Genomic DNA, 17,987 nt, shown 5'->3' with positions numbered 1-17,987 from the left:
ATTAAACACATATTTATCATTCAAAAACATCTGTATAGTAATAACAAAATAACAAGGGAAAACAGGGTTATTTTCTCGAAACCAAAACATATGTCATTCAAAATCCCGCCAATTTTTCCTATGTTCACTCAAATTTGTCAGCCCGATCCGCGGCTCCTAGAACTACGTTCTGTTCACCGCCAAGCGCTGAAAGTCATGCGGCGAACACTGGAACTAACAAAGTGCATGCGCACTACGACTTTGAACCAATTTTGAAACCTGTTCGTTACGAATGTTCGCCGAATTCAGTTCTGTTCATGCGCGTTTTCAATTTCCTCACGGAATTCGCCCCAAATACTCAGGTCTGTACCCACCATTAGACTGTATAAAGATCATTAAAGATGTGTGTTAAGTAGTAAGGCATTTATGTTATTATCAGATCTATACATAATTTTAAAGGATTTACAACAGATTAAATAGTGCTACTGTGTATTAAGTCGCATCAGGTACATTTGTAACTAACTTCATGTTCAAGATTCACTCCACTTTGGTATCCTCCACTCCACAGAAATGGTATCGAAAAGTTGGAAAGTCGCTATAATCAGTGTATTAACCTTGAAATTATGATATTCGTATAAAAAAACTAATTTTTCCAAAAAAATCTATTTTACTATGGTAGGCCGGGGACCTTTCAATTGACCTTTTATGCAACCTTGCAACCTTATATTGCTTATCTCCTTATGGTGATAATTTGATGATTATATTAAAACTTTTTAAAATATTCTTAAGTCGCAGAATTTCGATATTCTCAATGTTAAATGTTAAATTACCTGTTTATAAGCCAGGATCTCTCGAGATTAGAAAAAGTAACCGACGTGGCATACACTGTTCAGATCTCATTTTGCCTACTTTGTTCAAAGAAGAAGAAATACGAGTTAAGTCGTTTGTCTTAAAAACCTTTCGAAAGACAAAATCAGAAAGTGGATATCCCAATGTATCATTTGTATATCCAGTCAACTTTATATGGAAACAATTAAATCGAAAGAAGCAAAAATCATAAATTGCTTCATAGATGAATAGCGAATGGTGTAGCTTTAGATGAAACATACTATAGTTAGATAAATTTATCATTAAATCAATTAGCAAACAAACATCAATTACTCGAATAAATGAGCATCAAAATTACACCCAAAAATGGGCGTAATCATATTTGTACACATAATAAAACAATTTTTTTTATTATTTAATTATTACATTACATCGTTTCCGAATAACCTACAATTTGTCTTTATGATAACTTAAATCTAGGTATATAACTAGTAGGACCCATCAGCCCTATTAGACTCTGGTGAAATAATATTTATACATGTCACTGCTGTATTTTTTATTATATGCACCTCACTATACAACATTACAAAAGATCAGATGGTTTGACTCTTTTGAGGCTGTGTCCTGTTCTGGTGGTATCCAAACGCTGAAATACTTCAATATTCAATACATATAATCATGAGAATGGAGTCTTTCCTCATGCCCCCTTGCAATTATCTTGATTTCTTGACTTTCTGTGAGTATCTGAAGGTCTCGATGTAGGTAATCAGACCTATAGTATTTAAATGCGCCCACAATACCTCTCAGGACTTTGTTCTGAAAAATTTGTATTTTCCTTATGTTACTCTTTGCAGAACATCCCCATAATTGAACTCCGTATGTCCATATAGGTTCCAGTATTTGCCTATATAATAGCAAATTATTATGTACTCATAATTGTTATTTTCTTTCAATTAGCCAGTACATTTTCCTATATTTCAATTCCAGTTCTTTTCTTTTCTTCTTTATATGTTACTTCCAGTGAGGTTTTGCATCAAGATTCATTCCGAGATATTTAGCGTTGTTGCTATATGGAATGATGGTATTATTTAATGTTATTGGTGCTTGTACGGTATAATTGTAAGTGAACTACATATGTACAGATTTACTTTCGTTAATTCTTATTAATAAAACCATTAACTCATATTTGTAACTAAATATTACAAATTTCTAAAAGCTCTTCTCTGTTGGCCTACTAACCAAAAAAAATATCTTTACACTCATTAATATTTATAAACCGAGTTACTACGAAATGTATAATCATTAAAAAAAATTGATATCAACATTTCACTTACAATACAACATGAAAATATCAAAAATTAATTGGGTTAAGGTAAAGAGTAACAGAAAAAATACCATTGAATGCTAATATGAAGGTTACCATCAATCATACTTCTGAAGCAAAGTATCGATATCATGAATCATTGTCGTCTGTTGTAGAGTTTATCAAGATATAAGATAACTGTATTGAAAAAGCTGAAACAAAGTGAAACATGTTAGGCGGGATATAATGTACTGTAGCTGTGGGGATTATTTCAATTTATTCGCAAAGACGAAATCAGATCGTATATTTAGAAATGAGAAATTTGATCCATTCAACTCAAATACCATCTAGATTATCTTTTTATGATTTATTTTATTCAAAGTAATATATATTGTAATATATTGCGATTTAGTAATCTCCTTTGGAGATTACTAAAGGAGGCTTTGACAAAAAAAAACAAAAGAATAACTAAGCAAAAAATGGTTTTGTTAAAATCATGCTATTCAAATGCTTTCATTATTTCAATTCAACTGAATATAATACACATACACTAAATAAAATATTCTTGAAATAATTAAGATTTTAAATAAGACTGTATTTTCGCAATAAATATGCCACTTCATAGCTTTATAAAAAGCGATACGTAAAAAATGCCATTGAATGTTAATTTTAAGGATACTATCAATCATACGATATTAAATAAATTATCGATATATAACATATGAGTGTGCAAATTCTCTACATTAGGATATCAAAAACTGAAATTATAATCTTATCATAAAATATTAAAAATATATTACCATGCAAATAGGGAAAACATTTTTGTTTGATATTTTAAAGTTTCCTTTTTACCAACTAGGGTTTATCTGGACTGGACCCACTAACGTGAACTCAGAACCACGGTCCTCGGCATTAAGCCTACCGACTGGCGAGTGACCAACTTAGAAATCATCCCAGAAGACATAAGGTCTTATCCAGCCTGGTTACTGGCGTGGTAGGGTCATATTCCTTGTTGTTCCTTGTTTTGGATTCTTCACTTATGAACAATCACATTATAGAAAATTAGCAGGATTCGAACTAGCGACTATCGGAACAGCAGGATGATCGTCACCTTGATCACTGCGTCAACCAAGCCAGCGATATACAGAATTATTACAGAAGATTTAAAAAATATTTTTGTTTTATTGTTATGTTTTATAAATTAGAAAATATATTTAAAAAGGGTGTATAAAGCCATATGGTAAATGAAAAATAATGCTTACATTGTTTAGGCAGTAATGATATTATGCAATATAAAATTATAATTGTATAAATAAAAGTTCTCCATTTTTAATTCGTTTTAGTTCGTTAAGCTTATAGAAATTTTTAAATATGTATACATATTTCCGATCTTTCATATTTTGTATTTCTATAAATCTATATACCAATATTTATGCGAATATTCATATTTTTTCAGGCCAATTGCCTTTTTTGTTTATACGAGTAGAAAATCTACTAAAAATCTCAATATTGTATAATAATATTCTACCTAATGATTTAATTTACTTAATGATTTGGTTATAATCACTAATGCATACCATCAATATCAACAATTGCAATTGAAACAAAGCTTGAAAGAGCTTATTTTATCAATCCTTCAACATTCAACTTTGGCTTCAACATTGATATTGCTAATAAACAAGCAAAAATAAAATATTTTTAACAAACATATAGAACCGATTTAAAAAAAATAAATAAGGAACTGATTAAAAACATTTACTTTACATGACTTTATGCTTCTATTCTAAGTAATTATGACTTGATGATGAAATAACAATACAAAACTGATAATAGCTAATAACATACTTCAATTCTTGACAGGTCCATTATCTAAAACCCACTAGTAAAGTGGATACTTCAAAGGATACAATTTTGCAATTGACGATCCTTGACATAAGGATAAGGAATCCTTAAGAGCTATGATAAAGTGCATCAAACGTGATAGAGGAAGAATTCGAGCCACTACGTCAAAAAACTGATAACATTGTTAGTAAAAATAGAAATTAAGTAATGACAAATGACTTTTTATAACTTGAAGTTGAAGGATTATATACGCTATAGTTGGTTTTTTAGTAATATGTATTTACGAGTATTTATGAGTTATAATGACTTTACATAAAAAAATATGAATTTGTGACCTCACTGAAGATTCATTACAAAAACAATCTAAGAAATGTATCTTGAAAATTGAGAATGCGGATGTCAACATATTTTTTCTAACAACACAAATTAGTTTTTATCGATATTTTTTTACCTTTTACCACTTTTAGGATAAAACTATAATTTTGTGACTATAGAACTTCTGAAATATCTAGGAAAGAAACTGAACCAAGTAATTTTCACAATCCTCTTTTGACGCCAGGCAGATACTTTAAGAGAATTTTCCAGAGACTCGAATGGGGCAATGTCCGGACTATAAGACGGATTCATCAAAACTTGACAGCCAATCTCTCTCAATGTTTGGCAAGTCACTACCAGGTGTATTGGTAAATCATTACCGTTTTCGATGCAGAAATTACTTCTCATTATACCTTCGAAGCAGCCTTTAACTGACGATTTCTTCTGTCATTCAATTGATGTGGCGCCCATCTTACCATCTTTTTGATTTGCTCCACTGCTCGAAATCGGTCGCTAATCGTTTCTTGGGTCATATTTAACGCTTCTGCCAATTGTTTTTGAGTTTGGGTCGAGCCTTCATCCAATAATTCTAAGAGCTTCATGTCTTAAAACTTTTTCGGTCTCCCAGAAAATTATTTATTTTGCACACATTCGAATCAAAATTGAACGTTTGAATTTCCGAAAGCATGGCTCACATGTTTTTAAGGTTAGAGCATGCTCTACGTAACTTTCTACAAGCAAACGAAGACTTTCAGAGGCTTCAGAGGCCTTTAAGTAAATAAGAAAAGTAAAAAAATCTCAAAACTTGACATTTTCAAAGAAAAAAGTATAAATCTATGCAAAATATAACATATATAGCTTTTAAGCTTGCTGTCAATAGAATAAAATAACATATGTGTCAAATCATAACATTGCATAGTTAAGCCTAGCGACATCTGTTAAAAAAACCGGTAATGATTTTTCATAATTATTGACCTATTCTGACTATTAGATTTTAGCATTATTCAATCGCTTCAGTTACTAATAGCAGAGTTCAATCGCATCAACAGTTAAATACCAAACACACATCACTTTCCTTGACGTCAATGTGGGCTTTTTCAGTGTTTTTGAAACTAATTTTTAATAAGCATGGGCTGTATTTTTCCTTTTTAGGAGGTAAAAAAGTAAAATATGACGAAATTGACTTTCTGGGCCATTTTTCATTTAAGAAAATCCGATTCAGTCGTTACTCGACAATATAGGGACAATAAAATTATCACTTGTATACAAAGTAAACTTCGTGGAGTAAATGACAGTAAATATTTTTACAGAACTAAAATTATTTCAGCGTCGCAGATTGCATGTTTTACCATCTAATTATAATGTTATATTAAATGCGTTTTAAATAATTTATCTCATTACAAAATGACTACTACTAAAATTCACTGTCCCAGCAATGGCAACACATTCTCCTTATTACCCCTTCGACTTCATTGTGTCTTCTATTCAATATATTTGATTGGACGATAAAATGAAGACTAAGAAGTTCTCGCGACAAGACAAACATTTTGGAAACATTTTTAACCGACCCAATAAAAATAAACCTGTTAGTCTCAATTGCGAAATAAGTATGATTTGTTTTGCACTTTTTCTATTTGATTTTTTCTATAAGCATGGGAGCATTACTTTACAGACTGCTCTCGTAGTGTCACTAAAAGAAAAATAATACTGTCACCTTGTTTTACAAATATCATTTTACAGTCGGTCTTTCAAATTTGGTTTTTGCCTGTCATGGTATTAACCCAATTTTTTGGAGTAACCTTATTATTTCCGTTTACCGCGAATCAATTTACCAACATTACTATTACTTTTAGTGTGTCTACGGTTAATTAACAAAATTCCTATTATAAAATGAGATTTGATGTTTCTTGGGGCAATAGAATTTTGAAAGAGAATCCTTAATTTTTGCTATCTGCAATTAGACGTTATCAATAACAGACAATCCATATTTGTAAATCCTCGATTTTAAAAAGTAATATTTGGTATTGCAAATAATGCTGAAGCGATACAAGAAATTATCACAAAAGAGATATCTTCCATTCTTCATTCATTCAAAAAATACAAATACAGTTCTGCAACTCAAAATTCAAGACGCAAATACTACCGAAGAATGTATTACATCTGAAGATATTTTGATAAAAAAACTAGCTAGAATGAAAGACATTAGACCATTAGACCATTAGATTTTTGGCAAATTCATAAAATGATATTACTTGAATTATATCAATTACATTTAAAATATTCTGCTATATCCGCAACATCTCCTCAGAACTATTTTTTTCAAAATCTGGCCAACTTATTAACGATCGAAAAAATCGCATCACGGAAGAAAAGCTGAACATGATTATATTTTTGAACAGTGATTAAAAAATAGTTCCGTTCAATAATAAATGAAACATTTATTTTACTTAAAAATGCTCCGGTAGTTATTATGCGATCATTTTTAGTTATGTCATGGATAAGTTTTTTTCTATGATTATGTATATGTTTAATTTTTATTTAGTATTTATGGATATTGTACATCTTTAGTATTTAGATTTTGTTTAAGTTCTATTGTTCTATATATAACATATTTATTATAGTATGTTATTTAAAAATAGCAATTAACATATTATTAAAATACGACAAAATATTTGGGGGGTCATTATTCCATTCCTCTTCACAGATCCACAGAACATTCAAATATAAAAGTAATTCTACTTCCTTTAAAATGAAATTATTCATTGCATGGTAATAGTATTTAGTAATATTTCCTTCCTTTTCTTTTTTAAAATAACATCTCCGTCTCGCTTATACTACATTTGTAAAAAAATAAGCGCATTTAAAATAAACTGTTCCAAGCAATTATCTCCGTCCTTTCCTCTCTCACAATTTATACAGGAAGCAATTCGTACATCTTCGTTTGATATCACAAATGGAAAAAAACAGCCGAACATTTGACTGAAAATAATAATTACTGATAATAATTAATAGTAATTACTGATAGTAATTACTATTTTCAGTAGCTAGTTTTTTGACTATTAACTGTTTCGACTGTTTTGCAACTATCGACTGTTTCGACTATTTTCAGTCGATAGTTCCCAACGCTATTAACGTTTTCCGCCCAAAAAATCAATCTCGCCACTGAAGTATGTGAGTAGTTCGTTCACTTTTTACTCGACAGTCATGTTTAAACAGTAAGATTAATCAGCGAATATAGAACAATTAGCATCAACATCAGATCGGCTCATAGCATGATATTGAGCTATCTGTTTTTAAAAACGTTTCGCATAATTGCCTCCACTACTATGTTGAACAGTAGCTGAACAGCTCGGATCTCAAATGATACAAACAGTGGTATTTACGAAGTATACCGGAAAGTAATTACCGGTTTCTTTTCGGAAAAATCTATATGATTTTCAAGAAAACGAAAAAATGATTTATTCACAGTATTGATCATTTGATTCTATACATCTTGCTCATCTTTCAAGAAATGTATGGATGCTATCCTAAAAAAATGTTTTTCCTTTGAGCAAAACAATTCATCGGGCCATTTTCTAACTTCTTTGAGATTGGCGAAGTGCTGCTCTGCAAGCGGGTCTCCCATTAATGCAAAAAATTGATAGTCGGACGGGGCAAGATTTGGAGAGTAGAGCGGGTGCGATAATATTCCCGTCCAAGTGCTTTCAACGCTTCGTTTTGGGTTTTTCTTTATGAGACGGCGAGCTTTTAGCGATCACTATTAACTGTTTCACCAGCTTTCAACAAGTTGTAATATACGACGCCACTCTGGTCTCACCGAACACAGAGCATTGTCTTTCGACCAAAACGATTTGGCCTTGGAGTCGATCGGCCGGTTTCAGCACGCGACAACCACGATTTTTAGCGCTTTGGGTTTAGGGTTTTCAAAATAAATCCACCGTTCATCACCCGTCACTATTCGATGCTGAAATGACTTCCGATCATACCTTTGAAGCATTATTTTACAGTTGATTCGAAAGATTTTCCATTTGGCTGTCATTTAATTGAAGTGGCACCCATTTTCCCATCTTTTGGATTTTCCCCATGATCGTAACTTGGCATTTTCAGAGTTATAAATCTATGACGGTATTACTTACGCAAAATCTAGCATGTATAACTTTGAAGTTTAATGTCGGTAAAATAAAATGACATATTCGTCAAATCATAACATTGCATACTTAAGCCTAGCGACATCTGTTAGAAAAACCGGTAATGACTTTCCGGTACACCGGGTAATTTAATTATTCTAATAACAATTTTACTAACACTTTGAATAATTCAATAAATAATGAACACACTTGCGAAGATCAATTGTCTTATTTCGCCTTCTTCATTGCAGCAACATTTTCAAGGTTAACCAAAGATAAGGAAGACCAACTAATTTGTATGTATGCAATCAAAGTGAAACCCATAAATTAAAACTAAAATAACAAGCATTTTTGAAATCATTGTACATAATTATCTGAAAGTTATTGAAAGTGTTTTCAACCAAAAACTAAAAACTGAACATTGCACTAATTCTCATTATGAAGATTACAGTTTCCAGTTTATGTTCTTAGTGGAGAAATAGTCAGTTACTTTTAGAATTTGATTTACAATACTATATTTATTCATTATCAATTGCATTAATTACACTCAATAAACATTCGTAGAAATTATTTGTGACTAATATTGACACAATAAACAGATTTCTTCTTCTATTGTATTCTATAACTCAGTGTTTACATTTACTTCTCGCTTAATCTCATTCGTTAAATACACTAAATTTAAAACAAAGCTGATTAATCACGATTATATATATTTTTCATCAGCAATGATTGACTAGCGATCCATTTTATTAAATGAATTCCTCTCAACCCAAATATTACATATCTTAACGAGATCAAGGCCTTTTAAATGAATTTCAATTATAATCTGCAATTTAAATTTAACATAAGATCGTTTTAAATAATGGATTCCATCTGATTGTGGTCATGAAATTTTTTCAAAAACGGGTAGATTAATTTTTCTTTATTGAATAATAATGTTAACAATAAATTCACCCTAAAAAATTATGTATCCTAAATTATTCTTCATCACTGTTCGATGAGTATTGTGCTCAACAAGCTAGTATTTTGTTGAGAGTTTGTTATTAAAGCTATACTTGTGATTGAAGTTCTACGCCGTGAGATAATTATTTACCTGATTTGAATAATATTAATCTGAAAAATATGGAAATCTATCAGCCAATCGATTCCTGGACATATGAATTCAAAAGCGAAATAAAGATACTGTCTAATATTTACAAAAGAGTGAACATCAATGGACCTAACATTTAGCATACAATGTCGAAGAATGTGAAGAATTTTCTAAAAAATGCACCCACCATATGCCATAAAAAAACTTAATCACCTAAATATGAGACACTAGAATGAGTTATACCAAATTAAATGAAACATCAGAAAACAACAAATGATTCTCTCGAATTTTTTATCCAACTTACTAGTACTTCTTTCAATTACTGAGATCTCATTTGTAATAGAAAAATACCGAATTAAATCTGAGAAACCTAAACCTCTTTTATTTTTAGATCATCCATATTATTCAGGATCAATTGTTCGGAAATTAATCCAGAGGTTCGATCCCAAAATATGACGTAAACAAAGGTTCACAAACATATTGATAAATTTAGGTAAATTAGTTTGTATATTCAAATGCATTTTATTAATAGTATCATTTCATTGATCTTACGTTCAATACAGCACCTCACAATTACTAGTACACAATTACACCTCACCTAACAAAACAAATTTCCTTTATTCAATCAATTCAATACATTGACTTAAATAATATAAAGAAAATTATTTTATCAATAAAACAATATATTAAAAAAGTAAATAAGTAACGTACCTGGTTTGTGAAAATATATACAAAAACAAAAATCAGAATTCACATAAATCAATCTAGAAGTCACAGATTTCAAGCACAAACTGGTTCAAACATCCGCCAAAGAACTTAATATTAGTAGTTCTATCATCAACGAAATCACAAAAATTATGTTGCCACTCCACAATAAGTACTTCTTATTCAAGAGTATCGCTGACTTTGCATTAAAAGAAAATACGTATATATTTCATTCATATCAATAAACTTTCGGAAAACGAACCGAATTACTTAATCGATTAATTAAACGACAAATAAGAAGTGCCATATTATCTTCATGAAATGAAATGAGAAATACCAGTTCAATCAATAACATTTTTGAGTTAATCTAGGGAACAGACGTAATTGTTATTAGCACATTTTCTTTATTATACAGATGGGTGTGGATAAACATTCTTTTTAATATACAATCTGAATCTGAACATTAAGGAATAAAAAATGAACATATAAAATAAAGGCAATATTGAATTAATAAAATGGTATTTAATATTTTGATAGAACACCGAATTAAAAAGATTGTAATGATTTAATTGCATAATAATAAATAAAAAGTCTAATATGTAATTTATTGATCAGGTAATTGCTTCTATCACACACATTAAATTTTAGAGAATTACTAAAATAAAATTGCTCTCTGATAAAAAAAAATACTATTAACTAAGATGTAAAATGAAACTCAAGATGAATCTATAGTATAAATATGCTATATAGTTATATATCAAAAACATTTAGAGTGCACTAGGAGTGATAACGTAAATTAAATACATGTGGTATATATAAAAAAAAATTAATTTCTAAATTATTTTTGTCAATTAAAAGGGCAAATACAAATTAATTTATACAATGTATAAACAATAAGCACAAATAAACTTATAAACTATTATGTTAGAAAACTAACCTGATTTTGATAGCGTGTAACATGAAACTCGTTACTTGCACTTAATCTAGAAAAGTAAAATGCAACAGCCATGATTTCGAAATCCTACACAAAAAGAAATAACTTTAAACCACCGGTCCCATTTCCAACAATGAGAGAAGTTATTGATTTATATTTTGACATATTTAGTGGACATATTTGACGGACCTAATGGCGAAGGTATATATTATACATCCTATATTAAAAAATAATAACAAAGAAACGAACAAATGTGAACGATATATAGTTAATATAATTTAAGTTTATAGAAAGCATCGAAACCGACCACGTTTTTTTAATATTTACTTTAGAAATAGATATGCAATAGTATAAACAAATGAATATTGTTAGTTGCCTAAACTCAATTACAAATACAAAAATATATTATTCAATTTCAATTTGTTTGCAAATTATTTTAATCTTTCTTGAAATAACTTTACAAAATTGTATTTAATTTAAATAAAATATGATAAAAATTAAACACACAAAAAAGAATAACAATTTATTTAAATGTTAGTAAACAAAACCTATAGCATAGCTTAAGGAATAATACAATTAAAAAGTTATATGCTTATACCGTAGTTGTTTTTGACAAACGGGCAATTCTCTTTGCACTACATTCTTTGCAGTAAATGTGATCATTAATAGGATAGTAAGCTTTTCCAGTTGAAAACAATTCAGCATTACAGTCCTGAAAAAATACATGTTATAAAAATAATATAATAAAAATTATTTCAAAGTAACATAAATCTACCTCACACTTAAAACATGTCTCATGAAAACTACGATCTAAAGCAACTACCCTGCATATTTCATCATCACCTGGTTTTGGTACAATCTTTCTTTTGCAGTACCAACACTCTGGTGCATATTTTCTATAAGTTCAATAATTAATATAACTAAATGACATTTTATTTTATATTTACTCGTAAAAATCATCCACACAATGTATCTGATTACTGTCATTACTCATAAAAGATTTCCCAACTAAGTTCTTACCACATTCAACACAGCAGAAACAACTTGGATGATATGGTTTATCAGAGGCTCGTAAAATTTTTGTCTCAATAGTTTCATGACATACTGTACATTTATCTAATATTTTCTGGAAAATTATGAATATATTGCATGTTGGATAGCGTAATGAATAATTTTAAAGAAATTGATTTAAAATACTACTCTACAATAACACTTACAATATAATCTTCCTTACAGTAAGGTTCACCATTTAAATTATAAAACTCCACATTTTCCAAATTAACACAGCAATGGAAACATGTAAAACATCTTGAATGATATAATTTCTCAATAGCAATACAGGCTTCATCGCCTTTCTTTACCTTAAAAAAATATAATTTTTTTTTTAATTTAAGAATATATCAAAAATATTACTTCTTCACCACATTTGGCGCATATACCATATATATTGTCATCATATATTCCAGATTTTCCCTTTGCCCTAGGAAGTAAATTATCAAAAATATTATCTACTTCTTTATTATAGTCAATGTCTTCAGAAGTTGTGGAAATATTTTGTTTCGAACCCGCCACCTTTAATAAACAAAAATGTTTTTAATCTTAAAAAATAAATCATAAAAAAATTTAATAGCTATGGTATTTGAAAAAAACTTTTGTTAATCCTGTATACATTTAAGATTAAACATACTATCTAGCATATATAAAAGGTATATAAAATATATATCTAAAGATATCCATATCTCACGTAGATAAATTAAAAAGGCTATCTAAAAGCTAAATTTTGTCTTATCCATATTTTGTGACTGTTTTTGCGTTTTTTTAAAGTATTATTTAGGTGTGGTACTTATTCACAAAGCATTTCTAATAGATGGCGCTATGAACATTTTGGTGATAGCAGTACGGGTGTAGGCCACCAGGAAAAATATCGATATTAAAAATTGATATATTAGAGAATAATTTTTTTTATAATATATATTGATATTTTAATGAGCCCTTACAATTAAGTACCATTAAACTAATACACAGCTTTTAAAATTTAGTACCCATTTAAAAAGTTTATTAAAAGTAATTATATGGTTTTTTTATAATGTTTAAAAATTTATTTAATTTTTTTTAAATATCGAAAAAATTCGGCTAACAAAAATATCAAAATATCGGTCAAAAAAAAATATAGGTTAAAAATATCGATATTTTTTCCAAAAAATATATATCGTTGTATCGATATTTTTTCGGCATCCGTCGAGCAATAAAGTGCTTGTTATAACCTATAATTTATGATTAGTCATTACCATTACAAATAGTAATATAAACAAATGCTTTTTTATATTAAAAATGTCTGATTATATTCCAACAAAGGATCATTTACGGGAAGTGCTACTTTTATATTTCAACCAAGGCAAAAGTGCAGCTGAGAGTTATCGCTTGCTTGTTCAAACTTACGGTCCACAAACTGTGTCGATTTCAACCTGTGAATTCTGGTTTCGGAGATTTAGACGTGGCGAATTCAATGTTGAAGATAGAGAACGTCCGGGTCAACCGAGAAAATTTGAAGATACGGAATTGAAAAAATTATTAGAACAGGATCCTAGTCTAACACAAGAAAAACTTGCAGCAGCATTAAATGTCAGTAGAGAAGCTATAAGTAAACGTTTAAAAGTCAGAGGAGTAATACTGGAAGAAGGAAGGAAGAAGAAAAAGAAGAAGAAGTAGACACATTTTAACTTGAAGGTACGTCCAAAGTAGGGCAACATGCCCCAACTAGTTTCAACACATCGGGTCTACTTTTTTTCTAGAATGGAAAAAGGCATAAGTGCAATCATTAAAATCATGGCCTAGTGAGGACAGTTTGTTCGTTTAAAAAGTTCCATGAATTATAAACATTCTACAACTTCTAACATAAGTTGTGGAATGTTGCCTCAGTAGTGACGTACCTTTAGGTATATTCCACATGGATGCAAAAGTAGAAAGTCCAAAATCCTTTTTGCTTTCTCGATAGAGCCAAGTCCGTCGTCCAGATTAATTTCTTGTTTTGACTCAGGTTCAACCTGTTCAGTAATTGTGCCTTGAATATTGGAAATACAATAATTTCTGTAAACAAAGTAATGTATTCCTTGGAAATGGTTATTTGAACTTAAAAATCAGTATTGTAAAAAGCATGTCCATGTATTATTTATATTAAGTAATTCATGTATTATTTAATATAAGATATAACCATATTTTAATTTATTGATATAATATACAAATATGATATGTCATGAAGGGAGTTTCACTTTATTATGATATTGCTATTAAGCATGCGTGTTTTTAAACTACATGTGTTGAATAGAATGAGTTTGAAACTACTGCTCTTTATGAACACAACTTGTTTGTTGGCGCAACTGAAGTAACCATTAATTATTAGTTAATTAATGGCTTTTGCATCATGCCTATAGAAAGATAACAAATATCTACACCTAAACCGAAAATTGAACGTACGATTAGTAGCCAAGTAAGCCCACTTTTTGACCTCATGAAAATTACAAAACTTACTCGTCTGCCTTTAGTATTTGAATCTTCACTACATTGTGCTTTATGTTTTACATTTGATTCATAAGCTTCTGGAGGAGGAGGTGGTAACGGTAAATCGTCAGAATCTACAACATGCACCATGTCTGCATTCGTAATAGACACGGGTGGCAACGAATGTTCAGCTCTATCGTCGATTATCTTAGTCTTACTAAAAATACAGATTGAATTATGCTTACAAGAAAATGATATTTGTCTTTCAAATATATTATTATATACACATATATAATAATTTTTATAAAATTAATACGTAATTAATTAATAATCATCTTAACTTGATACTTTATAAAATAACGTCGAAAATAATATTGGAAAATATAACTAAACTATTTAATAATAAATTTTAGAAGCCAGTTTGGTGAAAGGTGGATAACAAAATTACCTGTTAGACATATTCCATGATCGTGCCCCCAAGGAATTACTTGTTTTTATTGGTGACCTGGGTGGAGAATCCGTCGATTTAATAGCCGAAGATAATTCCGCCAATAAATCGTCCAAGTTTTCCATTCTTAATAAAAATATCTATAAACAATTTTGTTTAGTAAACTTATTTAAAATTATGCAGTTAATATAAACTACAAACCTTTGAACAAGCACCGTAAGAATAACAAAATAATTCCTTTAATCTAACGCTGATAATTTTTAAGTATTTTATCTCTGACATCACTGCAATTCTTAGTCATAATCTTTAAATTATATAGAAATTAAATAATTTATATCGCTTTTTCATCTCTGCTCATGGAATTTATTCGCATCTATTACATGCTAATGTATCAACTATTCTTACTTGCTACTGCATGACTTCTTTTCACTAACGGCTCTCTCGCAAAACAGGTAAGACTGATATAAAAATAACCACCATCACTTTAGGGTACCACTAAAAGATTTTTATAATTTTAACTACAATATTTTTTTAATATCAAATGCTTATCAATGAATTTTTCCTAAAGTCAAATTGACACGAAGAAAAATTTAAAACATTATTTAATATCCAACCATTTACCTTGTATGGTTAACTGGACTTTCAATACGATACTGCTGAAATCAAAAAACTTAGTTCAAGGAACAAAAGAACATACATTTAAATTAAAATTTATTAAAAAGAACCTAATTATTGGTACATTAATTTAAATAATCGTAATCAAATTTCAGTCATTAACAGCAAAAATGCCCCAATCTAAATACTCAAAAAGAACAGTAACTATACAAATTGTGTAATAAACAACCTGAACAAACACACTACACAATATATCTTAACAGTAATTACGTATATTTATTAAAACACACAAGAATTGGGATATTTCTACTCTCATTGCTCACATTAATCTGACAAGTTAATAGCATCTAACATATTAAATGAAAGTATAATATAAAATCGGCAAAAAGTACTTTTATATAGGAGAAATAATTTGATAAAAAAATTCACGTTTTTTCCATCTTAAAAATATTCTCACTAAAAAATATCCATAAACTTATATATTGAAAACTGTGATTATATTTTATATTATTCGATCCCTTCTATTTTTTTTTTAATTTTGTTGCTTATGATATATATGCGGTTTGGTTTTACCAAATTATAAATAAAAAAAATGGTGGCATGTTTCATGTATATAGTTACATTAATAACAAAAATAACATTCAGTTAATAAAATAAATAAGTAGATAATTGTTAAATGGTAACAGTTTTGTAACCATCGACAGAGAAAAAATAATCTAGTTATAGCATTCATGCACAAAATAAATTACTTCTGAATATGGAAAATAAACAATTTTGTCAGGAGCCATTCATGACATAAAAATTTATATGCGTATACCTGTTTACACAACACTCGTAATAAACCTTATCTACACAAATTAATAGTAAAGATCAAAAATTTAAATTCCATACCGGCACGAATTAAATATTATTGCTACATTTCTATTCTAACATATGGAAATAATATATGCAATAATTTCAATAATACTGGTAATAAGTGTTACACAGGTGTTAACATGAAACTATCAAATCTAATTGATATTAATGTGAACGTATTGCCTGATATAGTCTAATTATTACAGTTCAGTGCTCAAGGCTTGCACCCTTTTGGCATTACAAGTCTTACACAAGACATAACCATCGAGTGGATAACACCCCCGACATTCAGCTTCAGAAGATAAAACCAGACCACAATCCTAAAAAATAAAAAAGTATATTAATATACACAACACTTCCAACACTGATTATATTAGGCCGTCTTATGTACTCTGATCATTTTTTTACTAAGGAATTGAAATATTTTCAATCAAAAATTTTAAAAATCTATATTATCTATATTAACATAATCAAAAGTTCCAGTTGTGATTATATTAGACGGTCGCATGTACATTTTTTTTGATCATTTTTTAAAAACACCACTGTTTCATTTCGTGTTACCTCCATTCACCGAAATCCTAAAATGGTATTGAGAAAAATTAGTAAGTCATATATATAATAAAGGAAATATTTTTCATCAAAATCAATCAAATTTTTCATACAAATTCTAACAAATTACTAACTTCACATATATAGCACCGAATATGGAAACTATCATCCAGAGCAACTACCCGGACAGTCTCTTCTTCTCCAGGTTCTGGTATAATTGGTTGCTTACAGACCCAACAACGCGGAGCAAATATTCTAAAATAACGAATAGATATAAATGATATTTAAGTAATTATAAATTAGCATTTTATATCTTTACTTATGGAAACCTTCTATACAGTGAACACGATTTGTAGCATCAACTGTAAACGGAATTCCCTCTAAGCTTTTGCCACATACAACACAGCAAAAACAGCCTGGATATGGCTTGTCAGTAGCTCTTAAAATTCTATCCAGTATTGGTTTTTGGCACACGCAACATTTTTCTAATATGCTCTGAAAACCATTACTGTTAGATTATTGACACAAATAAGGCTTTCACAAACATAAGTTACCAGATAATCTTCACAGAATGGATTACCGTCAAGTGCATAGAATAATTTTCCTTGAAGATTGATAGCACACTGATGACATGTGAAACATTTTATATGATATATCTGATCCATAGCCATAAATCACATTTAAAAACTGAGTTATATTTTATATTATTCGATCTGTTACTTCTTAACAAGCAAAACAATTTATTGCTTAGGATGTATGTGGTTTCGTTTTACCGGACCATAAATTTAAAAAAAAACTGTGGGAATGTTTCATAAGTGTGTGCTTACATTAATAACAACGTTCAGTTAATAAAATAAATAAGTCGGTAATTGTCAAATGGTAACAGTTTTGTAACCATC

At 29.3% G+C, this 17,987-nt stretch overlaps 3 protein-coding genes and 1 long non-coding RNA gene across 6 annotated transcripts in view; 1 reads left to right on the top strand and 3 right to left on the bottom strand.

Moving 5' to 3' along the window:
• Positions 1 to 11,378, bottom strand: part of MFS17 (Major Facilitator Superfamily Transporter 17) — a 60,741-nt gene extending 49,363 nt beyond the window's left edge. Inside the window, exon 1 of the mRNA XM_076401083.1 lies at positions 11,127 to 11,378. The gene's annotated coding sequence lies outside the window, so the exon portion shown is untranslated. The remainder of the gene's footprint in view (positions 1 to 11,126) is intronic.
• On the top strand, positions 274 to 3,423 carry LOC143193891 (uncharacterized). The gene is made up of 3 exons (XR_013005130.1): positions 274 to 341; positions 2,970 to 3,104; positions 3,169 to 3,423. It is a non-coding gene; the product is annotated as an uncharacterized LOC143193891 (long non-coding RNA).
• Positions 11,379 to 11,633: 255 nt separating the features above from the next.
• Positions 11,634 to 15,717, bottom strand: LOC143194357 (thyroid receptor-interacting protein 6). 2 transcript variants are annotated; one of them, XM_076401069.1, is made up of 11 exons: positions 15,691 to 15,717; positions 15,475 to 15,564; positions 15,271 to 15,373; positions 15,070 to 15,209; positions 14,652 to 14,838; positions 14,054 to 14,167; positions 12,537 to 12,695; positions 12,341 to 12,484; positions 12,071 to 12,249; positions 11,899 to 12,019; positions 11,634 to 11,835 (listed from the first exon to the last, which is right to left on the bottom strand). In XM_076401069.1, exons 3-11 carry the CDS (start codon positions 15,349 to 15,351, stop codon positions 11,716 to 11,718), a joined length of 1,245 nt encoding a protein of 414 aa, XP_076257184.1. In that variant the 5' UTR covers positions 15,352 to 15,373; positions 15,475 to 15,564; positions 15,691 to 15,717; the 3' UTR covers positions 11,634 to 11,715. The 2 variants fall into 2 exon arrangements, with proteins under 2 accessions (XP_076257184.1, XP_076257185.1); XM_076401070.1 differs by lacking the exons at positions 14,054 to 14,167; positions 15,475 to 15,564; positions 15,691 to 15,717 and having other exon boundaries at positions 15,271 to 15,387.
• Positions 15,718 to 16,596: 879 nt separating this feature from the next.
• Positions 16,597 to 17,909, bottom strand: LOC143194363 (thyroid receptor-interacting protein 6-like). 2 transcript variants are annotated; one of them, XM_076401079.1, is made up of 5 exons: positions 17,643 to 17,909; positions 17,408 to 17,583; positions 17,223 to 17,343; positions 17,101 to 17,117; positions 16,618 to 16,859 (listed from the first exon to the last, which is right to left on the bottom strand). In XM_076401079.1, exons 1-5 carry the CDS (start codon positions 17,757 to 17,759, stop codon positions 16,754 to 16,756), a joined length of 537 nt encoding a protein of 178 aa, XP_076257194.1. In that variant the 5' UTR covers positions 17,760 to 17,909; the 3' UTR covers positions 16,618 to 16,753. The 2 variants fall into 2 exon arrangements, with proteins under 2 accessions (XP_076257196.1, XP_076257194.1); XM_076401081.1 differs by lacking the exon at positions 17,101 to 17,117 and having other exon boundaries at positions 16,597 to 16,859.
• Positions 17,910 to 17,987: the final 78 nt, after the last annotated feature.

This window comes from Rhynchophorus ferrugineus, unplaced genomic scaffold (genome assembly GCF_030347505.1).
Source record: "Rhynchophorus ferrugineus isolate W39M unplaced genomic scaffold, kcgeb_rfMv2 rfM3, whole genome shotgun sequence".
In the NCBI taxonomy this organism is placed as follows: Eukaryota; Metazoa; Arthropoda; class Insecta; order Coleoptera; family Curculionidae; genus Rhynchophorus; species Rhynchophorus ferrugineus.
The sequence above is the reverse complement of the archived record's forward strand: the minus strand, read 5'-3'. Positions and strand labels throughout refer to the sequence as shown.